Source organism: Dendronephthya gigantea, unplaced genomic scaffold (assembly GCF_004324835.1).
Source record: "Dendronephthya gigantea isolate DGI-Jeju-01 unplaced genomic scaffold, DenGig_1.0 000135F, whole genome shotgun sequence".
Taxonomy (NCBI): Eukaryota; Metazoa; Cnidaria; class Anthozoa; order Malacalcyonacea; family Nephtheidae; genus Dendronephthya; species Dendronephthya gigantea.
In genome coordinates this window covers 145280-172543 of record NW_021163145.1, presented here as the reverse complement: position 1 = coordinate 172543, position 27264 = coordinate 145280, and the positions used below count along the sequence as shown (strand labels likewise).

General features: G+C 36.7%; 2 protein-coding genes across 2 annotated transcripts; both read right to left on the bottom strand.

Moving 5' to 3' along the window:
- Positions 1 to 532: 532 nt before the first annotated feature.
- Positions 533 to 11641, bottom strand: LOC114536403 (ZP domain-containing protein-like). Its single transcript, XM_028557760.1, has 10 exons — positions 11515 to 11641; positions 9381 to 9434; positions 9061 to 9147; positions 7325 to 7444; positions 6766 to 7104; positions 3820 to 4059; positions 3017 to 3376; positions 2601 to 2826; positions 1747 to 2051; positions 533 to 963 (listed from the first exon to the last, which is right to left on the bottom strand). Exons 1-10 carry the CDS (start codon positions 11639 to 11641, stop codon positions 761 to 763), a joined length of 2061 nt encoding a protein of 686 aa, XP_028413561.1. The 3' UTR covers positions 533 to 760.
- Positions 11642 to 15301: 3660 nt separating this feature from the next.
- LOC114536402 (ZP domain-containing protein-like) lies at positions 15302 to 25832 on the bottom strand. The gene is made up of 9 exons (XM_028557759.1): positions 25765 to 25832; positions 23085 to 23171; positions 21764 to 21892; positions 19757 to 20095; positions 18565 to 18804; positions 17677 to 18036; positions 17169 to 17394; positions 15696 to 16006; positions 15302 to 15516 (listed from the first exon to the last, which is right to left on the bottom strand). Exons 1-9 carry the CDS (start codon positions 25805 to 25807, stop codon positions 15302 to 15304), a joined length of 1950 nt encoding a protein of 649 aa, XP_028413560.1. The 5' UTR covers positions 25808 to 25832.
- Positions 25833 to 27264: the final 1432 nt, after the last annotated feature.

Sequence of the window (27264 nt, the reverse complement as noted above, 5' to 3'; positions counted from 1 at the left end):
TTTCACCAAATATTTCTGTGCTGTGATGATCTTTAAATCTTTTATTATTGTTTTAATATTTGACTCCATGGTTTCATTTTATATTCTTAAAAAATAGTTTGAAAAATGACGGTTAAAATGCTGACGCTATCATGCATGCTCTCTTTTTGTCTTAGCCAATCAGCAAGTCGTAGACGACCGTTCTTTCTTCGTTCAAATTTCGCGCATGCGCACAACTACCATAACCATTGAACGTCCATGACATTTTGGCCATAGATTTAGGCAACTTTGGATTCCGCTATGTTCTCCCGGGTTCGGGGTGTATTTCCTAATCTCCGGGCGGAATTAGTACCCTCGCACGGCGCTACGCGCCGGCTCGGGGATTATAATTTATCCGAGCAAAAACATACATGTTACACAACAATTTCATCTAAAAAAAACACTTTTCTTTGTCCTTGTCTTTAACTGTGTCTCCCTGGCAGGAAACAATGCATTTATTTAAAGTCATGTGACTACGAATGAACCAATCACATTTAAATACACAGCACCTATATGATTATTGTTGAATATTTAGTATTTAGCAATTAGCAATGGTTATGGTATACTTGTAACATTTCATGAAGCGGAAATGAGGTTAAATCTACCTACGTTGAATATAACATACTTCGTTGAGTGAAGGGTTTCCTGATTATACATGTCTTTAACTTAACGTTTGTTCCTAAATGGTAGCTTATTAGACGTTTGCTATATATTGCATTAATTGAATCAAAAAGGAATGTCTTTATTTTGCTGTCCCGTTGCCGGAGCCAAGTTCTTCCACTTTTTCAGCAGGCATTTTCATTGGAATCTTTTCAACGGACGCTGTTAAACTGCCCCTGCGACGTCTTCTGACCAACACGACGACAGTGAGAGATAGCGCAACAACAATAACAGCGGCACAAGCCAGTATGGCAAACATGACAGGACTGCTCTCGGACTGAATAGCTAGTGAATATAAATCTCAAGGTCAATAATTGTGGTTTTTCATGTAGTTGTGGGATGTGTGAATTTTTTTCTGTATTTCTCTTGAAATAACGTTTGTCTTTCGATCCCTGCATTCCTTGTTAAAACACAAAATGTTCACTGCCGGTAAACAAAAATATCTTTGTTTTGTTGAGCTTGGTTGATCTTGCCGGTTTTGTAGTTTCGTTAAAAAAGTTCGTATACTGGAAATGCATGAATTGTAAACTAAAGTCGAGATTAACTGTCTATAATCTTATTCTTTCTAGTCACCTGGTTCATAATTATCCCGCACAATAGAAATAGTTATGAACAAACTGTAAAAAAATGTGTTTGGCAATAAGGTTCTTTAAGACACAGGCGTGCGGGGGCAACTTCGTTTGGGGGGGGCGCGCAAAAAAAATTACCCGAATTTTTTAATTACACAATGTGCCCGAATTTTAACTTTTACCAGATTTTTAACATGCAATAAACTTAGCAAAGCGCCGGGTGTGCTGAGAAGAAAGTGTAACAAAAATGGCGAAAATATGTGATATATATTACAAAACTTGGTTTTAAAAATTTTAGCTATATGTAACTAGCTATATGTAATATGTAACTCTTTTTCAGTTTGCCCGAATTTTCGGCTGGACTTTGCCCAAATGTCTTGATTCTCGAATAGGAGAGGGCAAGTGCCTCCCTGTCCTTTACACCTGTGCTTTTAAACAACGATATAAGAGAATTAAGAAGCAAATCACGTTTCTATAAGATAAATCAAAGTGCGCAAACCTTTGTCATTGCCATTCTGGTCCTTTTCATCTTCCTTTTTCGTTTCCTCTCGATACATAATGGGGCCAATTGAAAGTTTGTAGGCTTTGTCAGTAGCGTCACCTACATCGCGACGTTTTCGTCTGTTAGAACAACTGGTACTTTTTGCACAAATGGAATCTGGAACGTTTCTGTTACATAATCGAAGGTCACAATGGATATAAACAAAAGTGTGGTTAGCAATAAATCGGAAAACCTGGATGCTGAATCTATGACTTTTTTGCAAACCACTTGTATGATGGATAATAGTCGAATCTTTGCCACAGCTGCAAGAAATAAGTAAAATTTACTTTCATACACCATTCCAGAGCATATACGCAGCAATCTTGTAAACTTAAGCCCTGTTACACGGCTCAATTTTTGTAACTTGCAATGCAATTCTTCTTTTAGGAGATGTAACTACCTAACTTTTATCTTTATTACAATCCATGGACCTCTTGCGCTTGTACATTTTAAAGACTTTTCACTAATTTACATGTCTTAAAAGTCGAATTGCATTGCAAGTTGCAAGAGAGTTTGCATCGTGTAACATGGCCTTTAGTGTTAAAAAATTAAATAGTTTTTTTATTTTTCATTTCGTGACGAAAATTCCGAGCGTAAAGATTACCTGAGTTTGCGGTAAGAGTAAAGCAGAAACCATTTGTGTGAAAAATGCTATGGCAATCTTCAATGCTTGTCAATTACTGCTGCAATGCATGATTGCTGATACTTTCTTCAGGATTATAAATTAATTACCGCTTCAAAGAAACTGCACGGACTTGAATCATTCGAATTTAAAGAAATCGAGAGACAAAATAGTTTTCCAAAGCACTTACCCGTCAGACATGAATTCATACTGAGGTGTGTCGTATGACTTGCTACTTGGTGTTGCACGGCATGTCTCGGCGCGTACAACTATATCAGGGTTTTGGGTATCTATGCTATACTGGATGTTGATACGATCAGAAAAGCTTTTAAATGCAGGATAATTCTCGGAAGAAGAGGAAAGAAAGCCAGCGTCGGTGTAGGAACCCAAATTCACGGTAAAGTTTCCAAGACTGCCTAAGTTTAAGACATAATCAAATATGTTAAAAATAATTCATTAAGGATCAATTTGATTTTGGCAGAAAAATTATGAAAAAAATCTAATGGATTTTCCATTCTGCACGGGAGTGATTAAAATCGTTTGCATCTTTCATTGCGCTAGTAAAACTTGAAAAATGTGATTATTTCCTACATATAATTCACTTACTTTGCTTAATTACTATCTCTGGTTTCGGAGGCTCAAATTTTAAACCGCTGACACTAATTAAACGACTATAAGCACATTTGAAACTGAAAGCAAATGACTGTTCCCTTGTAATGACAGACCCTGGAGAGATTGGAGCGGCTGCAGTTAAAGTATTGTTATAGAACATTTGTTGATCCGTCTCCGAATACGTCGTTCCACATTCATTCAACGCCGTCGTTATAAACACGTGCGATGCATTGTAGCTTGCTTTACACGAACTATCAGCAAGACGAAAGTTGTTAAGATCCAGAGATGGTAATTTGTGCCTTCCAATTATCACCGTAACATTATCTTTCCTGCATATTACCAAATACGACATTGCTAGAAAGAAAAAAATGGCAGTTGTGTACTTGTGTAATACAAACTAAGCAGACACTTCTTTGGAGTATTAATGAAACGGAAGGAGAAAGTTTTGGAAAAGGAAACAAGATGGGTAAAAAAGGAATAGAAAATGCACGGGGAAAAGTGATAAAAAGCGAAAACAAGAGGAAGAGGAAGGAAGAGGAAATCACGTGAAAGGTGAAAGAAGGACGAGGAAGGCAAAGATAGAGAGGAAGAAGTGGAAGAGAAATTACGAGGGATGAAGAGGAAAGTGTAAAATGTATTGGGGGATAGTGTAAGAAGATGAAGATGAAAAGATGAAATCTTATCATAGTTTCATCGAATACATTTCTATGTTCAGTGACTGCTTCAAGATTAAAACTAAAGGAATAAGAAAACATGTATACATGACCGAAATAAAGATTCTTGAAATTAAACCCTACCATTACAAGTCGTCGTTGACATTTTCTCTGCTAGCGTTGAAAATTCATTAAAATTGCTTAACATATACACGTGTTCATTTGCTGGAGCGGATGCCATTGTTTCTAGTTCTGATTGATCAATCCCTGAACCAACTCCAACAGAAAATATGATAACTCCGATGTTTTTTAAGTCCTGAGCTGGCTGATCAACACTGCCACTGCTTTGACCATCAGTGAGAACGATTAAAACTTTTCTTGCACCTGAACGGATATGTGCATGTCTGTTTAAATTTAGCGGGAAGAATGCTGTTTAGGCCAACACAATCACTGAACTCGACTCGCCAAATTTCAAGGTTTTTTATGAAAACCGTACCATACCACACCATATCATACCATACCATATTACACCATGCTATACCATACCATACTATGGTATAGTATGGTACGGTACGGTACGGCACGGTACGGTGTGGTGTGGTGTGGTATGGTGTGATATGGTATGGTATGGTATGGTATGGTGTGGAGTGGTGTGGTGTGGGGGTGTGGTGTGGTGTGGTGTGGTGCGGTGCGGTGCGGAGGGGTGTGGTGTGGTGTGGTGTGGTGTGGTGTGGTGTGGTGTGGTGTGGTGTGGTGTGGTGTGGTGTGGTGTGGTGTGGTGTGGTGTGGTGTGATGTGGTGTGGTGTGGTGTGGTATGGTATGGTATGGTATGGTGGTATGGTATGGTATGGTATGGTATGGTATGGTATGGTATGTAATGGTATGGTATGGTATGGTATGGTATGGTATGGTATGGTATGGTATGTGTGTGGTGTGAGTGGTGTGGTGTGGTGTGGTGTGGTGCGGTGCGGTGCGGAGGGGTGTGGTGTGGTGTGGTGTGGTGTGGTGTGGTATGGTCTGGTATGGTATGGTATGGTATGGTATGGTATGGTATGGTATGGTATGGTATGGTATGGTATGGTATGGTATGGTATGGTATGGTATGGTATGGTATGGTATGGTATGGTATGGTATGGTATGGTATGGTATGGTATGGTATGGTATGGTATTGTGTGGTGTGGAGTGGTGTGGTGTGGTGTGGTGTGGTGTGGTGTGGTGCGGTGCGGAGGGGTGTGGTGTGGTTTGGTGTGGTGTGGTGTGGTGTGGTGTGGTGTGGTATGGTATGGTATGGTATGTATGGTATGGTATGGTATGGTATGGTATGGTATGGTATGGTATGGTATGGTATGGTATGGTATGGTATGGTATGGTATGGTATGGTATGGTATGGTATGGTATGGTATGGTATGGTATGGTATGGTATGGTATGGTATGGTATGGTATGGTATGGTATGGTATGGTATGGTATGGTATGGTATGGTATGGTATGGTATGGTATGGTATGGTATGGTATGGTATGGTATGGTATGGTATGGTATGGTATGGTATGGTGTGGTGTGGAGTGGTGTGGTGTGGTGTGGTGTGGTGTGGTGTGGTGTGGTGTGGTGTGGTGTGGTGTGGTGTGGTGTGGTGTGGTGGGTGTGGTTTGGTGTGGTGTGGTGTGGTGTGGTGTGGTGTGGTGTGGTGTGGTGTGGTGTGGTGTGGTGTGGTGTGTGTGGTGTGATGTGAAGTGGCAAAGATTTTCAAAACGAATTAAATCGTGTAAAACTTCATACCCGTGTTTGGTTAATAGCTAATCACTCATTCACACACTATGATTTCGTCAGTAAGTGCACTATATTTTTTCTTCGATTACTATTTTAATTACTGCGTCGCGCACTGCGCGAACGCAGTCTTAAATTGCCGTCGGTGTTTTGTTTTTTTGTTTTTTTTTGTGTTTTTTACGTTTTCGACCCGGTCTTCCTGGCCGCGCAGGCCAACTAAGATACTCGTATTTTGAACTCGTTTGATTTCGTATCGAAATATTTTCGTGCTAAACACACTTCAAATAGTAATCTAAGCTTAGTAACCCCACAAAAGAAATATTCTACTGAAACAAAAAATTGAAAAAATTTGTTGTCGCCGGGATTCAAACTCGGGTCGTGCGAACCAAAAGCAGGAAACTGCATGCACGATACACGTCATATAAAATAACACGTACACGAGTCGCTGTGCATGGCCGATAGCGCAGGAAATCTAGACGTCTGCCGTTCGAGAAAATACGTACAGGTAATCATAATGCTGGATTCTCGTCTTGTCTAGTTTGATATGCTTACACTAGCACACACTGATCATGGTAAACCTACACTAAAGCGGGTTTACAGACAACGATCACATGAATCATGAAAGCCTTGTATGCCATGAAAGCCTTGTATGCTTTGAAAGCCTTGTATGCCATTCTATGCCATTTTTCAATCAAACTGCACCTTCCTTTCAAAGGTAAAAACGGCCAGACCGATCTTATTGAATTTCAGAACAAACTGATTCCCAGAGTACATAATTCCAAACTCAGCCTCATTCACGTATATCGTTAGCTATACATATGCCTAGCACCAATAATGCAGTTTTACCCCTATATTCTGTACGAAGTACTCTATTTACTAGAAACCCTAAGAAAGAAACATTTTTCTAAAGGAATAAATATTGACAGGAAATGGGGCACAGTTGTATGCAACGATTGGTGCGACGCAGTAACCGCCAGAATTGGCGTCTTGTTTTAGTCTATATTACCAATAATAAATGTACTGCTGTAGAATTTATTCTTCTCGCAAAATAAAAAAAATGGGAAAAACGTATTTGCATACAAACTAAACAACCCTGGCAGGAAGTAAGAAAGGCCAAAATGGTAAATGAAAATACTAAAAAAGTGCAAGACTGTGTTTTGACATATAGGAAAAGCTACTCCAATCAAAATTTAGCGATTTTATCATGTTAATAATAAAAAATAATAATAGCCTACCATGTTTCTCGTGTAGTTATAATATGTGATTTAAATCCAAATTGAACTTTCTACCACATGTTTTCCTATAAACTTATATTTTTTCACGCACCTGTAAGTCGGGCCCCGTTGTTGGAATTGAACATCTCTGACAACGCTTGTGCCAAGGCTGAAGCGGTATTAGTACCACCACCAGTGTAGGGAATGTTATCTATTGCTGAATGAAGATCTTCTCGAGAACCAAATACACGTGAAAATGGAAAGTTTAATGAGGATGACGACGCGTATGATATAACCGAAACTCTTGTGTATGATTGTGAAATGACGAAATGATCGGTGAGATCTTTCACAAAAGATTTCATTTTGCCATAATTGGTTGGTCCGATGCTACCAGAGCTGTCCAATATAAACCCAAGGTCAAGCTTTTCGTAGCAATGTGTAATATTTTCATCTGACATTAAAGATAAAAATTTGTATTAATCTTATTTTAAAGAGCCACTTAGCTATAGACTATAGGACTTCAAATGGTATATTGTGCTTCATGCAAACTACAATACGCTAGGTTTTCATTGCAGTGCCAGACATGAATTTAGATTTCAGTATTTCTTGTCTTCTTTTGCGGTAATCTTGCGAATCCAACACGTTCGAGACTTTATCTGCCCTGTATTTACCTGATCCACTTCCACTGATGTCGCCTGGAATTTGTCTTTTCACGCGGATTTCTCTCACTGGATTTTCACGCAGTGCAAACAACTCATTTTCTGATTGGACTCCTTCAGAACTTTTTTCTTCTTTATAAAAAAAGTTAGATAAAAACAGTAAGCTGCATGTAGGCATATACAAAATAATCAGGGTTTCTTTCTACAATTGCCACAGTCAGAAATACAGGCCGGTAACCGGTGAGGTTTGTATAGGATCATGCGGTTCAGTTTAAAGTTTAAAGTTCAGTTTAAAGTTTAAAGTTCAGTTTAAAGTTTAAAGATCAGTGTCACTTCAGCAACAGCTAAAAGAAATTAATGGAAAATAATAAAAAAATTACTCTACGAAATTGATGTATTTCATCGCCTTGGGGTGTTTAAGTGTCATTTTCAGCTTCTAAATGCGATCTAAATGAAGCTAGATCTACCTTTGACGTGGACATTTTCTGATGGCCGCCCACAACGAGCAGAAATTGGAGCTGTAACCTAATATACTCGGTACCTAATATGTACCGAGTATACACTTTTTATATTATTTGAATCGTGAAAACATTCTTCCTCGGGAGTATACGTCGGCATCTCGAGTTATCCTCAAATTTTCAGTGGTTAAAGATCAATAAAATTGATGATGTTTTGGACGTGGACAAACATTACTTTTCAACTGTGGGTTACATAGAAAGTAAATTTTAATAATACAGCATACTGAATTTTAAAATTAGCGCTAATCCATAGAGGTTATAAATATAACACTATAGAGGAGGCATTGGTATCGAAACATCAGTCGAAAAAGGGAGCGCGTTAATGGAGGGCAAATTCCAGTCCCGGATGCTAAACCAAACGCTTTTTGGCTACATCAATGGCTCCTTAGCAACCACACTTTGTTTTTTGTACTGGTGTTACTATCTTAGACATCCTGAAAGTCTGGCCTTGGACATCGTGAACGAGTCGTGCATTAACGCGCTCCCTCGATTTCTCCTCGATGCCCCCTCTACTGTTATTTATAATATCTCAATGGCTAAATCAGCATGTTCAGCATCCATATTGGCTGCATTTCTAGCCATGTTGAAATTGGTAAATAAATTCTATGTTCATAAGGGATATTGAGCGTCTAAATGTTTGGTTTAAGACTAAAATTTTGTTTTGCGGACGTTCTGAATGGGTTTTGGTAGGCTCTAGATCTGACACACATAATTATTCTTAGTAGTGACTTTAGCTGTAAATGCAAATCATGTACATGTGGTCGCAACGAACATAGCATCTTTATTCAGTTCCCTGACCCTGCGGTAATTTAATTTGATCATCATTGCTTGCAGACACGATCAGTAAAATGGTGTTCTATTGCATGTATTTTCAAAAACTAAAAGTATTTATCAAATGGAAAATAAATCAGTCACTTTCCTCGTTTTGCTGTTGTACTAGTAAAAGGGCCTCGAGAATACGCCAATACGAATCGTGTGATTGTATTAATTTTATGGAAATGCATGCTTGTTTATTATAAGTCACGTGAAATCAGTTGGATAATAGGCTGCGCTATATATGTTAGCGCTTGCTTTCTGCTGGCAATGGCAAGGAAAAAGCGAACTGTAAATAATTTATCAAATCCGATAATTGAAACAATTTCATCTCCATTTGAACAGATCGTCATACCATACCAATTAAGTCGTTGATTTAATTGTGGGCACATTGTGTATAATCATTAGTAACCTTACTTTGAAATTTTTCGTTTCCCCATGATTGTTCCACCAATAATTTCTTTTCCCAGCCCTCCTCAACTGTTGCATTTATAATTAGTATTCCTATAAACAAAAGTTGATAGATATTCAACGTTCTTAAAGTATTTTACCAAGTTTAATTATCTTTACGAAACATGTCAATTTAACACTGCTTACAAAGATCTTCTGGGCTGATTTTTCGTGGAAGAAAAACTGTTATTTCCGACAAGTTACTCGTTTAGTGTAATCACAGATGCAAGCAGTAAGAAGGTCAAGGGAATTCTGAATGGCCATGTAATTTTTACAATATAGCTTACCTAAGGTGAACAGGAAGAAGCGAAAAGTGAAATGACTCGCCATAAGCAGTTGTCCTGAAAACAAGATAGTGAATTTTGAATTAATACTAGTACGTATATAAATGGCCAGAATTGCAGGCCTGTTGGCGGTGAGGTGTATGGCCCATGCCCCTCATTTTTCAGTTCATTATATAGATCAGTATCGCTCAATTTGACAAAGACAATGTTACATAAATCAGTTGTAAAACAGATATAAGGGTTCGGAGAGTCCATAGAACTTGAGAATTAATTAGACTTTCAATCAAAAGAGAAATCGATGTAATAGCGAAGTAAAAAACTTTTACATCAACAGGCTATCAATGTGAAAGAAATGAACGTTTGGTCAAAACTCAACCCTAGAATTACTGTCTGTAACTATATCTGGGCAATTCGACTTTCAAGTTCAATTGAATTATGCTTGTGTCATTGAATGATGGTAGGAGTTAAGGCTACGTTACACGGTGCAATTTTTCTTGCAACTTGCAATGCAATTCTACTTTTAAGAGATGTAAATTAGTGAAGAGTCTTCAAAATGTAAGTGTAAGAAACACCTTGAATTGTAATAAAGACAAGTTGCAAGAAAAATTGCATTGCACCGTGTATCAGGGCCTTTAAAATTACACATAATGTCTCAATTAGAGTTCTTATTATACATGCTGCGTGTACTGTCGTTTATTACGAAATATTAAACAATTCGGTATCAATAGCATATATTGTATAGTCTTAGACTGAAATGCCAAAATATGTGAAAAACACTCAAGAAATACGCGTTGTTCCTGCAACGCCATTATATAGTTCCTTACATAAACTTATTATATAGTCTATTTAAGTTGCTCGTCTGTGGCAATTGAGTAATTATAAAGTCTATAAAAAACCCGTGTAACAAAAGTTGGCAAACGATAATATTTAAAAACTATAGCCATAAAAACATATTATAAAGCTAATTGCTTGATTAATATGAAGAATTATTGCACCTTAAAACTGAAATAAATCAGCTGCAGTTTTTAGGATTTCTGCCATTGCTAACTATTTCGATCGTATGCCTGTAATGCTATGGCAACGGAATTACAATGAATTTGCATATGGAAATTAATTAATTATTGAAAATTGCCAGCTTATAAAGAAGGGTTATTCTTCGAATTCCTTCTTCATATTTCGAGAAGTATTTATAATTTTTGCACTCGATTTTAGAAAAGAGTTAATCATTAATAGATTTTCTGAATTAAATGAAAGATGAAAGTGCAGGACCCTGTGGATTTCAGTGTTTATATATATGTCTATATACGTCTATATGTATACGAGTCTATGGGGCCTACGTTAGAAGAAGTATATCCACAAAATGAAAGGTAAATTAAGTTCAGTGTCACCACAGGGCCATTGATCTTGATGCAAGCAACACTATCTGATTTTACCAAACGTGTAAAGAAACGCTTATCTTATGAATTTCACCGTCTTTAATTCTATAACTATAAGTTTATATTGCTAGTTTGTTTGTATTTATTGGTGCATCCGCTCTCGAACAGCGTGGATATTGCGCGTGGATATCGTTGGTGCATGAGAATAATTATCCACGAATCTTCATCGGGCTACATGTATACATTATGACATGAGTATATGAGTATACGTGTCAAACTATCAAGTTTGTCATCGTTTTTACCGGAACGAAACACACTAGCTATATGTCTTTAAAACGTAGTTCGTTCGTTTAAAACGTAGAAACGTTGCTTCAATTATTCGTAGCTACCTATACAAATGCACTGCACATACAATGGCAATCATGAGGGATTTCAGTATGGTATTAATTAATATATATGAATCTTAATCCTTAATGAACTCTTTTGCATAAAATAAGCCAACCTCAATATGAACGATATGTAATAAAGAGTTCGATTCTTTCATGTTTATCTTTGTGTTTCGTTTTGTGGTAAGAAAAAAATAAGTAGGATTAGGTGATAAATACCAATGATATTTAAATACCCGTTTATGCTAAATGTATATTATAATTTGTATGTTTAAAACTCAGTTAAAAATGCTTCATCTTAGACTAATTTATCTCAAAAAGCAATAACTGATATTTTTACTTCAGAATACTGAAAATCCACGTGAATTAAAATACCTATATTATCATCGACATCGTTGATCGTAAAACTGTTACGCATCAAGCACGGGTTTTTTGCCTGGTTATGTGTCGAAAGGAAAACGTAGCGTTCTTCCTCATAGTTGACGTCACATTTCCAAATCATTGATGCTCAAAAAACCGCGCGAAAACAAAAATATTTAGTTTCCCTTCATCTGAAAAGACGTAGCATAAATCTTAGTGTGCTGTTTAAAAATAAGCGGCAACAAAGCAAAGAAAATGTTTGCATATACGTGTATCGGATTTGCTTATTCGTTTTACGCCTTGCGTAAAAGTGAGAATGTTTTCACAGAATGCAGAATATTGTTAGAAAACTTATATACATAGTTAGTAAAAACATTAGTAAAGAGTTTACCGTTTCAAATTAAAGTAGCACTTGATAATGAGCTTGGATCCTTCCCTCTTGAAACTCGAAGTGATGTAATGTGAGCAGGAAAATGAAATATCGCTTTATCACTCGGCCAAGTCTTCCTGTGGGCTAATTGCATTTCCTTGTTTTACCCCATAGAAAGCTTGCATGATAAGAATGAATGGTATGCAAATCTTATGGTTGCTGACTCAATCATGTTCCCTGAGCCCTCAAATATGATGTATTTTGTCACATCATCATAGTGAATAACCTTGGTGGTTTTAAAATATTATTTTTATGGTATATAGTATACCTTTATATTTCCCCCCTTACGCTTTCCAAGTAAACGCTGATTTAATCCTTTCCCAATAAATATTCAAACGGATGATCGGAAGTAAATTTCAGATGACTTTCATGTAGCAATTGCAACATGATTTGTAACAACGACCTGATTATTGTTAAAAGCAAAAATGAGATCTAAATCAAGCCAACGTGGTTTACAAGCATTACCATGCATTGATTAGTATTCACCTTCCTAAGCGTTCCTCATTAATTGTGAATGTTTTCAGAAATATTCATGGATGCATTTTTTAGGACTTGTCAATGCAATAATTATTCTATGATAATGTCATATCGGGAAACAAAATGTGCAACTTATAAAATTAAATCGAAACCATTCTGTTTTGAAGTTTATAGGAATTATAGCTAATATCTGCATCTGCATGTGCCATGAAATCAATCTCAATGTTTTCCAACTCGTTCAATATCCTTCCAAATATTCATACAAATTACAAAATTAATAATATTGTTTTAGCAAACATGATTCTAACAGGAATCGAAACCAAGAGACAGGTTCGGTCACGTCCATGCATGCATTATCATAAGAAAAGATGAACTACGTATTAGCTAGATAGCTCGCACAGCATAATCAAACTGAGTGCTGAATCCGCCGATGTTTAGTCTTTAAAGGCATCTCTTAAACATACACAATTTAATGTTTGTTGGATTTAATATTGTTTGTGACACATTTGGCCTGCACGTATTTACTCTTTAATTAAACATATATATCAGATATGCACGACTATTGCGAATAAACAATAGCCCCTCCGACGGTGTATACCGGATTCGCTCGTCACGACACCTTCGTTTGCCGTTATGAAGCAACCATGATTAGCAAATACTTATCAATTTGATAGATTTGGTATATTTATTCTGATTATTCAGGTCGTTCAGTTTGGACAGTAAAAATCTTCTTTCATTGACTTCAAAATTTTGCCTGCTCTAACGGCAACCCGTGTGAACCGCGTGAACGGGGCCTGAATCCGTTTTTGATAAAGATCCTCACAGCTACATTAATTCCCTAAGATATATTCATATGAAAGACATAAGATAAGATATAAAATTTACTTTTTCAAATTTTCGACCCCCTATAGTTGTAGATATATTTCGAAATCCTGTTGACTTTGAGCAAGATCGAATTCACTCGACCGAATTGACCCTTTGAATCTTTATGATGGTAATTAATGCCTACTTCTTTTACCACGGAGGACCTTTAGTTTTATGCAGTGGTGTTCTAAGGAGTATATGTCGCTTAAATAGCCCATATACCGCTCAATTTTTCAACCAGTTTATTATTCTTTAGGTGTATATATGCAATAAAATAGTGTCTACACAAAGATGAATCGAATTATACATGTATAGTGCTTAAATTTGGTTGTGTATTTGTCAAAATTTTTAATAGACATAATGAATCTATTCGGAATAATCTTTATTTTATGAAAATGCGGAAATTTTTTGCCGAAATATTTAATAGACATGATGAATCTATTTGGAATAACCTTTATTTTATGAAAATGCGGAAATTTTTTGCCGAAATTATCAGCTCGATATGGTTTTTAAAGATATTTCCCCTACGGCTAAAGTGCTAAACCACAGACACGTTAATTCATGTTCAGTGCATGCGACGAAAATCGCTTCGAATGTGTTATTGCATCATAAAACATTTTTTTCCTAAAACATATAGCTGTGTTGACCAAACATTGGAATACGCATTTGAGCTAATTGCCGCATTAAATATAATATGAAAGAATATCACAACTGTTAGCCCAGCAGCTAGCTGAGAACAGTAGCCTGATTGATGCTATACCGGGAATTCAAGCGATACATTCCCGTCGCATGTGAGCAAGAGTGTTTTATAGAATAGGAAAACAATACTCGACGTTTAAATCTTCACGACGTTAGTATAGGTATGACTAACTGCCCTGAAGAAGTTTTTTAAGGTTGCTTGTATTTTGGACAGGTGTTGTTTGATGCGAAATTGTTGGCAGAGTAAGACAACTCTGGCACGCCTGTGCCTGGCTATGTCGCAACGTACAACACAGCCTAACTTCTGTTTCCTGTGTTTATAAATGCATTGGCAAAATTGGTTGCTTTCTTACTTTTCATTGCATTTCCAAATTTAAAAGCGATTTCACAAACTAAATATTTAATAAATTCTGCGGTTTCTGTGTTTTATTCCAGTAATTTCACATCACGTGCAATACACGTTTCTCCCATGCAGGCTTACCTCGACAAAAATGCCTATTATTGCTGAGGTAATTCAAAACAGCAAAAATAGAATAATCTAGAATACTTTGTTCCACCTGGCCGATCAAATTATTATCGAATTTGCTGAGGTAATTCAAAACAGCAAAAATAGAATGTTCTAGAATACTTTGTTCCACCTGGCCGATAAAATTTTACTTTTTGGATTTCAGCAGATCTTTTTGTCACCTCGTTGGACGAGGCGAAGCTACCGTAAATTATCGATTAAGCGCTGCCGCGCTTATTACAAATTCCGAGTTGAAGACGAGGCGTTTACTTAAGTGCGCCGCTTATTTGACAGTGACGCTTATTTCAAAGTGAGTGGAAAGACCATGCAGCACGTACTAGAAAGAAAACGCGAAGTTGGGCCGTTAGCTCCCGCTCAGTTTACTTTATACACGGTGAATAATCAACGGCATGCGCAGAAATGTTAGACGCAGAATTACTTAGAAGCTAATAAAATTGTTGTAAAGGATATGAAGCAATAAAACTTTAATGTTATATACATGCTGGCAATTAAACGTTAAACCTCGTCTTTGCCACGTTCTGGATATGTGTACCCTTGTTTGTGTACCCTTGTTTTTCCCCGCTGTGTACTCATCGCAGGTTCAACTGCTATTTCAACTGCTATTTAATCAGAGATTTATAATACAACACGTCGCAATAAAAATGGACAATATGTAATTTTATTGCTCAATAGAAGAAACACAATTTCTGATTACATAGTTTACTTCATGTTCACCAATGTTAGCACATGTAACATTTGGCATAAAAAATTGAAATGATGAATAGAATAATTTAATCACACTATATTTTGCTTTTATTATTAATTCATTACTTCCCTGCCACGTTGCTGATGTCAAGTTCTTCCACTTTACCAGCAGAGCATTCCATTCCAACCTTCTCAACGGATGTTGTAGAATTTCCTCTACCACGTCTTCTGACCAATACGACGACAGTTAGAGATAACAGAACAACAATAACCCCAGCACAAACCAGCATGACAATCATAATCGTATTCAGACTGGACCCAGATTCGGTCACGTTTTCTAGAAATTTATAACATTTTAATTTTAATTCGCGTGTGCATTAGCTTCTACTTTTTAGATGCCACTATTATCTAATTACATTTTGTAGATGAACGTTGATGAACGGTATAGTATAATTTTAAACATGACTAATCCGCCGCTGCCATAAGCGCTTGAGAAATAACTTTGAGTGAGTGAACCTTGATTTTTGTCCTCGTCCTTTTCCTCTGTTTGCTTTCTCGTCTTCTCCTCCCTGTACACGATGGGGCCAATTGAAAGTTGGTAGCTACGATCAGCAACATCAAAAATAGGTGCATTACGTTTTCGTCTTTCCGAGCAGCTGGTACGTTTAGCACAAATGGAACCATGGATGTTTCTGTTGCATAATCGAAGGTCGCAATGAATGTAAACAAAGGTGTCGTTGGTAACAAATCTGAAAACTTGGATACTGAATCTGTGACTTTTCTGCAAACCGCTTGTAAAGTGAGTGATAGTCGAATCTTTGTCACAGCTGCAATATAAAATTATAATTAAATATTTCTCGCATAAAAATATATGCATGGATACACATAGGGAAACTCTAAATGCTTAATAATCTCTCCGTTTTTTATGATAACGATATTAAAGAAGTTCTGAATACAATAATTTCTGCAGGTTGTAGTGAAAATAGAAAGGAAGAATAGAAACTTCCGGGGCATTTAGCTCAGCTGGAAAACCATCCGCACACGAGAAAAACTTGCCTCTTGAGGCGAATTCCTCACGAAAACTATGCGCACACGAGGGAAATTTGCTGAGCTAACTCCCCCACGAGTTACTGTACGGAAGTTACTACAAATTTAGTTTAAAGTTATTTATTTTCCAAATAAAGTGTGCCTATATGGAGTAGCCGAATGTTTAGCATATCCATTCATTGTCCCTAGGCATAAGCTTCAGGTTCGTACGCCTATGCTTGTAGAAGTATATACGCCGTATCATATTGGGGTTTTTCCTATCAAATACAAACACTACATAAGTTGGACCTAGAGCCAGCTAACACAGGCAGGGCGGTCGCTAGAAGCTTAATTGGGGGAGTATATTCGTATATTCATGTTCGTACAACCATAGAAACAATAGTTAATAAAAGAAATTAGTCGGGCATAAAACGAATATACGAATATGCTCCCCCGCCACTCGATTAATAGGGAGCTTTAGCAGTGACTACGAGTACGACTACGAGTACGAGATTCGTCATTCTCGCGCGTTGTTTGCTTACGCCATCAGCCAAAACTCGTAGTCGTTGGGCTTTTGAGTACGAAATTTATCAAAAAACTCGTACTCAAAAGCCCAACGACTACGAGTTTTGGCTGATGGCGTAAACAAACAACGCGCGAGGATGACGAATCTCGTACTCGTAGTCGTACTCGCAGTCACTGCTAAAGCTCCCTAATCTTCTAGCGACGACCCTGGCGAGAAACGTGATAAAAACGTTTACGCCAAAAAATTGAGAAGAGCCATACATGTTTTGCATTTTGTTGACAAGAATGATTTTCTTTAAATCTATAACCCTTTTAAAGAGAAAGAGAGTGGCAGCCAACACAAAGGTTTTTTTACGAATGCAAGTATACTGGTTTTCCCGTTTGAGTCTCAATTCATTTTTATGAAAAAGTGTCCTTGCGAAGCACTCGAAATCTTACCCGTTACTGATAAATTCATACTGGGGTGTGTCGTAGGGCTTGCTACTTGGTGTTGCACGACATGTTTCGGCGCGTACAACTATATCAGAGTCTTGGGTATCCACATAATACTGGATGTTGATACGGTCGGAAAAGCTTTTAAACGCAGGATAATCCTCCGAAGAAGAGGAAAGAAAACCATCATCGGCGTAGGAACCCAAATTCACGGTAAAGTTTCCAAAACTGCCTAAAATGATGTATCGAGAAAGTTGTGTTAAAAATGATTTATTACTATTCATGGTCAATTTAGATTGAGTGTCTGAGTGTTTATTTGATGGAATATTAAATGGAAAATATCGTAGAATTCCCATTTTAGCATACTAGCACTTTAAATACACAACACTTTAAATTGTTCCGAGACAGTATTAATAATGAATGATATTGGCGTTATTAATATTATCATGTGACATCAAATTTGGTCGAAGGCAGCTTAGTTTTAGCCAAAATGAATCAAAACAAGTATACTTACTCTGTTTAATTACTATCTCTGGCTTCGGAGGTTCAAATTTTAATCCGCTGACACTGATTAAACGACTGTAAGCACATTTGAAATTGAAAGCAAATGATTTTTCTCTTGTAATAACAGAACCTAGAGGGATTAGAACTGTAGCAGTTAAAGTATTGTTATAGAACATTTGTTGATCCGTCTCCGAATACGTCGTTCCACATTCATTCAACGCCGTCGTTATAAACACGTGCGATGCATTGTAGCTTGCCTTACACGAACTATCAGCAAGATGGATGTTGTTAAGATCAATGTTTGATACTTCATGCCTTCCAATTATCACCTCGATATTATCTTTCTCGCATATAACCAGGTATGAGATAGCTAAAGAGAGAGAAAAGTAGTATTTCAAAATTACAAGGAAAGCAGACCATTTGGCGGGAATTCGAGAATAGTGGAATGAAGAAGAAAGATTAGGTGAAAGGAAGTGAAGGCAGGCGAGGAAGAAGATAAAGTTTGGAAAGAAGGAGAAAGAGAGAAGCGGAATAAAGAATAAAAAAAGTTGGATTAATGTTGGATAGGGAAAAGGAATAATGTCAAAACGGGGAGGAAATTACGAGGAAGGAAGAAAGTAAAGATGGGTAGAAAATTCACGAAGAAGGTTGACGAGAAGTTTTTTCTTAACTTCTATAAATTTAAAGAAAGCCTACTGTCTCTTCTTAGCTTACTCTCTTGGCCTTTAGAGTGTGACTATGAAACATCAGTTATATGAAACATTAAACAATGGAATTTATAAGAAAAGATGAACGCTTCCTTGTGGATTATTCTATGAAATGAATCGCATACAGATGCACAGCATTGCAGAAGACATGTACATGGCAATAGTTATAGGATTCCTATCATCAAACCTACCATCGCAAGTCGTCGCTGACATTTTCCTTGCCAACGTTGAAAATTCATTAAAATTGTTAAGCATATACACATGATCATCCACTGGAGCGGATGCCATTGTTTCTTGTTCTGATTGGTCAATCCCAAAGCCAACTCCAATCGAAAATATCACCACTCTGATATTTTTCAATTGCTGGGCTGGTAGATCAACACTCCCGCTGCTTTGGCCATCAGTGAGAACAATCAAAACCTTCTTCGCATCTAAAGGGAGGTATAATTATATAGAGCATTATTATCATCTTTATTTATTCGCTCTTTTTTCAATAAATTTGTCCAAAATTAAATCGTGTGGACCCGTGAAAATTAGATTTCTTCTATTTGCAACTCTTCAATTTTGGTGAGAAAAATATTCTTGCACTGAAGATTTGAAGCTTGCACGCGGTATAAAAGCTAATCGTTCAATTTTACAGCTTCATAATGTTTTTAATGAGGTTTGCAGAGAACGTATTCAGAAGAAATTCGAACTTGTTTTCACATAACCAGTGGTATAGTTTCATTTGGAGCAAATCAGAAGAAATACACAATTCGGTGAACCAGTGGTACGTGTTTCGAGTTATAATTTTATAACCCCTAATTTCCGCGATATCAAATTGTATATAAGTGCACGATAAAGTACCTCTGAAAACGTAATGTTGTACAGCATACTTTATTTATGTTTGTTGGGATTATGCAGTTTTTGAAATTTTAGCTAACAATCATGGATGAGAATTATATAATACTAAAATATAGTTATTATACCACAGAGAATGAGGAGGAGCGAAGGTCAGAGAGGTCGTAAATTAGCCAGGTAGGTAATACAATAATAACAATACAATAATAATAAAAGTAATACAATAGTGACAAGTAATACAATAGAGGAAGAGAGAACTCGTACGCTTAAGCTTCCTGCATTTCTATATAGTGATCATTATTTTTATTATTTTAAATGAACAATTTAAACATCAGCTCAATTCCCAACGTAAATCATCGTAACCATCATTTGGATAATCATCCTTACCAGTGTTGCATACAGCAAAACCCATATCGTTTTCACCATATTGACAGTTTTTAGGAATTGGTATGCCAGGGAATTATGCAACGTTAAATTAATTTTATAAAATTCATCAATATTTTTTCTTAACCGAGTGCAGTTTTGGAATTATTTATAACCCACCTGAAAGTCGGGCCCCATTCATAGAATGGAACATCTCTGACAACGCCTGTGCCATGGCTGAAGCGGTATTAGTACCACCACCAGTGTAGGGAATGTTATCTATTGCTGAATGAAGATCTTGTCGAGAAGCAAATACACGTGAAAATGGAAAATTTAACGAGGATGAGGACGCGTATGATATAACCGAAACTCTTGTGTATGATTGTGAAATGACGAAATGACTGGTGAGATCTTTCACAAACGATTTCATTTTGCCATAATTGGTTCGTCCGATGCTACTAGAGCTGTCCAATATAAACCCAAGGTCAAGCTTTTCGTGGCATTGTGTAATATATTCATCTAATAAGGAAAAAAATGGTATTAATCTTATTATAATTATAAATAGAGAGAGTCTTTTTCTAAGGCCAACAAAGGCGCATTTTATTTGCGTATGAGCTAGATTGTCGAAAATAATATAGCGGTAGTGAGAAAAGTTAATATTGCGAAGGGTCATGATTTCTCAGTACAAGATCAAGAACCTATGGCCGAATCTAGGCATAACCGGCGTTCATTCTATAGATCTATACTAGAAATACATGCATGCAGCAACCCCTCGCCATTTTAAACGAAGCAAAATATTTCGTGCGCTACCCAGACCTAACTTCCTACGCTAATATTATGAAATAACTCTTGCAAATTTTTCGGAAGCAAAGACAGTCGTAAAGGCCGTGAACAGAAATCACGTTATTGCCTGCTGCATTACGTTGCAGTTTCTATAGCTAAACCTTCAAAACATCAAAACAGCACAAATAATTATAATAACCATACAAGCACTAAACGTCGAATGTTGTTTTTCGATTGATTTATTTTAGCGACTATATAAGCTGCAAAGTGATATTTGTTTTATCAAAACTCTGAACTACACTTTTGAGAACACTCTTTAAAGTTTAAGCGATAATGTAAAGCCTTAAACGGTCGGTTAGCTCCTTGTAAAACGACATACCAAGCTCGTACTTGTCAAAATAACAATGCATTCTTACAGCAAACACTGAATAAGCAAAATATAGACACCTACCACTTCAAAGATTATAAACTACGAGTCGTTCTATTTCACCAACTGTTTCTGTGCTGTGATGATCTTTAAATCTTTTATTATTGTTTTAATATTTGACTCCATGATTTCATTTCATATTTTTAAAAAATAGTTTGAAAAATGACGGTAAAATGCTGACGCTATCATGCATGCTCTCTTTTTGTCTTAGCCAATCAGCAAGTCGTAGACGACCGTTCTTTCTTCGTTCAAATTTCGCACATGCGCACAACTACCATGTCCATTGAACGTCCATGACATTTTGGCAACTTTGGATTCCGCTATGTTCTCCCGGGTCCCGGGTGTAATTCCTAATCTCCGGGCGGAATTAGTATCCTCGCACGGTGCTCCGCGCCGGCTCGGGGATAATTATAGTATATTAAGCTGTTAGTATGAATTTCAATCAGTTTTCAAACTTTAACTTTTTAAACATTTAAAAGTTACTCAATATACATAGGGGCCCAAAAAGTTCAGACAAAAATTCGAGCAAACTGAGAAAGAGTAACATAGCTAAAATTTTTAAAACCAAATTTTATAATATATAATTTATCACATATGTGTATTCTATTTCGCCATTTTTTTACACTTTCTTGAAAGCACATCCGCTGCTTTGCCAAGTTTATTGTTACAAACTAGTAAAAATTAAAATTCAGGCACATTGAATAATTCAAAAATTTGGGCGATTTTTTTTTGCCACAACTCCCCTCGCCTCCCCCCTCTCAAGAGAAGTTACGCCCGTAAGCCTATGTCAATATATAATTAAATTTCACAGAATATCTCAGAATAATCTAATCTATGAATCTCAGAAATCTTATCAAAATTTATATATTCCGCTCTCTATTTTGTAGAGAGTAGTTTTCAACTGTTTACTCAATCCAATTGATTGAAACACACAATCAAATATTTTTTAGCCATTCCAAAAGTTAAAAAGCTTTTACCTGACGTACTTCCACTTCCAGAATCGTCTAGTGTTTGTCTTTTTACGCGACTTTCCTTCACCGGTTTTTCGAGAAACGCAAAAAACTCGTTTTTTGAATCGTGTTCCACTTCTTCCAGACCATCTGCATCTTTATAACAAAAAAAACAGATAATTACTTTCTCATTTTTCTTTTGAAATTTCGAAAAGTTAACGGCTGCACGTACGTTTGCAAAATAGCTAAAGATCATTAAATGAATAGGTTTCCAGATTTTATCTTTTTCCGACACTGCCTACCTGTCTTAGGTCAATTCAATGCAGACTGAGCAATATGTAGGGTAGTAAATAAAAATTGATCTTTTTGAAATAGCTACGTTACTGACAATAAATCGATGGGTAAATTAATAGTAATTTTAATATGTGTAGCAAACAGGAAAATATTTTGTTTGTGTTAGCGCATATAGCTGTTACGTATAATATAGCTATAGTAATCTTGCAGATGTTAAGGCCGGCCTCCACTAGCACGAACGTAGGCGCTGAAATCGCACGTAAGGATTGCTCGTTGACGGCCGCCTTGAATGTGGAACACAGTCTACTCTCGTACGAAAAATTAACCGTGACAGCCGGCTTAGTGAGAGTTTCGAGTCACCGAGCATGCGCCAAATCAGCCGCACTGACAGTACGTGCAAGTGGTTGCCAGGCTTTATTAAACGTATGAGTTTTGAGCCTAAAATAATGTCCTCTGTTCGTTGCACGCTCAAGCGTTAACTTGTTTGATGTTGTAGGTGTGGGTGTATGTGTAAACATTTCATAGCAGAACTAATTTTTGTGTTTAAAATAAACCCAGTGCATCTTAATTCAATATGTGTCCACGACAACATGGAATTATCTTTGCCGCTGTGGTTGTAAACGCAATAAACCTATAATTTAATGAAGAATATAGAATTGTATACGCATAGTTTTGACAAATTTAGAACGGCTGAAGAATGGAGTAAATTAAGTCTTCGACAACGAATAATAACGAATTAATCTATTTGTAACAGTCGGCAAAGAAATATGCCTGCATGGTTGCCGGGCTCGTTTTGCCCAAACATATTCCAGGCTGTTGGCAATAACTATCGGTCGAAAGGTAGTTTAATTCAAGGTAGTTTTCTATAGATATTTTTTATACCGCTTTATATAGCTGATATAGCGCTGATTGAGCGCTGATATAGCGCTTTGTTTTTACCTTCTAGAGCACACGATAAGGATGATTGTGAAATATTACACCGCTGATTTTTATATGTTAATTGAAACAATTCTGACAACAGTTTAATTGAACTCAACGGGTTTATAAATCTTACGTTCAAATTTCGTCCATGATTGTTCCACCACGAATTTCCTTTTCCAATTCTCCTGTTCGTGTGCATTTACGTGGTTAACTAGCATTCCTATAAAGGAGTTCATTAATTAAAACCTTCAAAGGATGGCAGAAATATTAAAATACCAGAAAATAGAGAACACATAATCCCAAAATTAACACAACACAGCAGGGAGAAATTCTGCGGCCGTTTGTTCAAAAGACGTTTAGGTTAAACGGTGGATAAGCCGACGTTTAAAATACTCTCATACATCCTGTGAATGGCTGAACCTTTGACAATTAAACTATTTACATTGAAATACTTTAGCTCAGTTGTTTAATAAATAGATGATATTGTTTTCCATTTTGAACTTATCCACCGTTTAAGTTAAACGCCTTTCGAACAACCGGCTCCTGGAAGGCTAAACAGCAATTTTACGGATAATTTGCAGGACGAGCAAATATCAATTAGGAAATAAATCGTTACAAACATATTAAAAATAATTACAGTGAAGTAGCACCGCGTATTATGATATAATAACTACAGTGAAACACGCAATGTGATTCGATAGCCGTGTAGGTGAATAGCCGTGTAGGTGAATAGCCGTGTAGGTGAATAGCCGTGTAGGTGAATAGCCGTGTAGGTGAATAGCCGTGTAGGTGAATAGCCGTGTAGGTGAATAGCCGTGTAGGTGAATAGCCGTGTAGGTGAATAGCCGTGTAGGTGAATAGCCGTGTAGGTGAATAGCCGTGTAGGTGAATAGCCGTGTAGGTGAATAGCCGTGTAGGTCGATAGCCGTGTAGGTCAATAGCCGTTTAGGGTCAGGAAATCATGCACGAGGAATTCAAAAGGACTCGCGGGATTTATGCTCATTGTAACTTTTTATACATGATCAGGGACCGGTTGTATCAAGCCCGTTTAGCTGAAACGGGAGTTAAATCAAAATTAAATAACGCTCTTACATCTCTCTTGAATGAGTGAACCTGAATATTAAGCACTAAGTATGTAGTTGTAAACAGTATCTTTGTATTAAGTTTAAAAACATTTAGTTTGCTTGTTGAGTAAAACGATAGACTTGCTTTCTATTTTGAACTTAACCACCGTTTAAGCTAAACGGGCTTGATACAACCGGCCTGAAATTTAAAGATTTTTAAATCAGTTTAACTTGCTTTATTTATTAATGCACTATCCCTTTTGCTAACCAAAATATTGAGGAATTTTAGCCGTTGCTGTAAATTTTGAAGCATTACTTTCCCGTGGTTTGGGTTTTGTTTTAAAGGGGTCTGCCCCCCTAACACCGATTTTCTCCTATACGTCACAACTGCGCATGCGCTGCTGGGCCTGATAAATATTCACGATTTAAGAAACGAAGAGCGACGACTGTTGCTTGAAACATTCCGGACGTAAAAATCAAGCAATTCTTTGAGAATCTACGCAATTTATCAACTTATGTTATGAATTACGAGCATTCAGCTCAACACAAATATAATTTGAAAGGTTTATCTCATAAATAAAGTTAAGAGGTGAGAAACGACGCTGTGTTGTTTATGTATTGATAGATCTCTTACACGAATATATGTATATATTATGTCGATAGCAAGTCGATACCTGATATTCTGCATACAGTACATAATTGATACCCTACAAAACGGACATTTTGTGCAGTAATCAAATCATTTTTGCGGTATACAGTATTGATTATAAGTATATTGTTTTGTATCGATTTACGCGTCCGGCGAAGCATCCGCATCATAGACACAATATGCACCGCGGTTTATTTACATTATTTACAACGCAACTATTTTGGCTATTCTTATCAAATGACGGATAAATTGTTGCGATCATATAAATGTAGTAAATGTAGTCACAGTTGTTTGACGAAAAAAGAGACTAAACTATGAAAATCGCGCCCGGTGTACATGAGCAACTAAAATTATAATAAATTAATAGTGACAATATCCGCGATTAACCTAACTTGAGTACTTTGAGTAATTTCCTGTTGATTAAGTCATCGTCTGATTGGGACAAACGTCCGATTGCTTAGGTAATAGGTATTACTGGGCATGGAAACTTTGCATCATCCTTGGATCCCTAGTTTAGAGTCTAGTTTAGAGTCTAGTTCACAGCACAGAAATCAGTGTTCCAAGTATGCTTTGGTCGTTTTAGAGCTTAGTTCTATGGTAGAACAGAGGAAGAGATTTTGCCGCAATATACTCAAAATAAGGAACGATATTGCGCAGAAAATTGTGTGTATCTAATCTCCGAAACGATTGCTCAAGCCAACTTAGCACGTGAATGTCTGTGCTGTGAACTAGAATTAGAACAATCATATCTTTCTTCTTCAACATATTTCAATATTTTTAATTATTTTTTATAAATATGCAAATGATCTTTTTGTGGTGTACTACCTTAACTTAATTACTAGGGTTTTTCATATAATGTAGACGGTACATATTCCTCTTTACACTTCCCCCTTAAAAAACTTCCAAGAACGGTCGTATATTATACGAAACATTTCATATTTACAGTAATTGCAAAGGCCTTTTTGAAACCCGTGAATATAAACTGTCGTCTCTTTTTAAAATTATCGAACTAGTTAGTATATGATTATATTGATGACTAAAATTCTAAAAAAAATTAAAGAACTATGAATTTAGTCAAGCTTAATTATAATCTGACTTACCTAAAGTGCAGAGGAGGAAACCGAAAGACAAACGACTTGCCATAAGGAGCGTCGATCAGTGTTATACAGTATCTGAAAACAACGAAATGCAAACTGAGCTACCAATTATCAAATCTCGTTAAGCATGCACTATTCTGGTCTCATAAATCGTTAACAGTAAGTTATTATATAGGAGTTCATTGGCTATATCAGTTCATGGGTTAGCCCGGTTGACCCGACTGGTTTTTTTAACACATTTTATATTTTAAAATTTTTGATTAAATTTTGTTATAAAGAAGTTGTCATTCACCAAGGCTATAGATACCAACCTGCCGCAAAACGTTTGACGTTCAGTTGTGGTGTGTTTAACAAGGCTAGACCAACTCATATAAACCGTCCCGATGAACAGAATTTCATATTTCCACTTAACCCTCAGGTGCCCAAAAGTTTCTCTGTGACGAGTAATATCGTCTGGCGTTAGACAGAGTAAAATACTAAAGTGTCACAATGGCCACTAGAGGGTTAAATTTAGTGTTGGATACACTGAACTGTAAAATTAATAATGATAACGAAATATATCTCGAAATCACAATTTCTTTCTTACCAGATAACATCTAATCTAGATCTATTAAATATCATGTACACTATCATCGTAGTCGTCAATATACAGAGTTATACTGAGCTATGAGACACACGCACGCGCAGAGCTGGTATCAGAAACATATTAAAATTAGCAACGTGAAATTTTAGGACTTCATAATAGGATTAAAAAAATGGTAATTATAGCTTTACCTTCAAAATTTCTTTAAAAATGAATCTTGCTTCCAACTGATTTCACTTCGTAACATAAAAGCAGGGCCGTAACTAGAACGATAATTGGGGGGGGTGTTTATTCATATATTCAGTTCTGCCCGACGTGTTTCTTTTGTAAGTGCAATAGCTTACAATAGAAATCCGTCGGGCAAAACTGAATATATCAATAAACACCCCCCCAATTATCGTTCTAGTTACGGCCCTGCATAAAAGCCGATATTTTGATATAACCATGCAATGTTTTTAATGCTAATATCTGCTGCGGTTTTTTTACGAAAATAGCCAACAGCACATAAAATAAAAAAATGTAATCATCGCTGTTCAAAGCTCGGTTTTGGCTATGCCTCATCTTAGATATAGCCTGCAGAAAAGACGACGATATACGTGTATATTGTTAAACAAAATTAAGCGATGATTTGAAACACATTTGGCACCAAAACAGCCAAAATGTAATTATATGTTTTGCGGTTTCCCCCCATGCTTTCTGCTTATGTGTATTCTATCCAATCACGCCTTTTCCCGTTTCTAAGCGAAATGCTAAGCAACTTCGCTAAGCAACCAAGCTTCAGTTCCTGGCCGGCATGGTTTCAAAGCATTTCAGAACTTGCCGGCAAATTCCTGTGATTATCCTTGAGCGATCTACGGAGAAATCCAAGCAACACTTGCAAGTGTAAACAAATCTTTATATAGTCAAGTGTTCATAGCGAC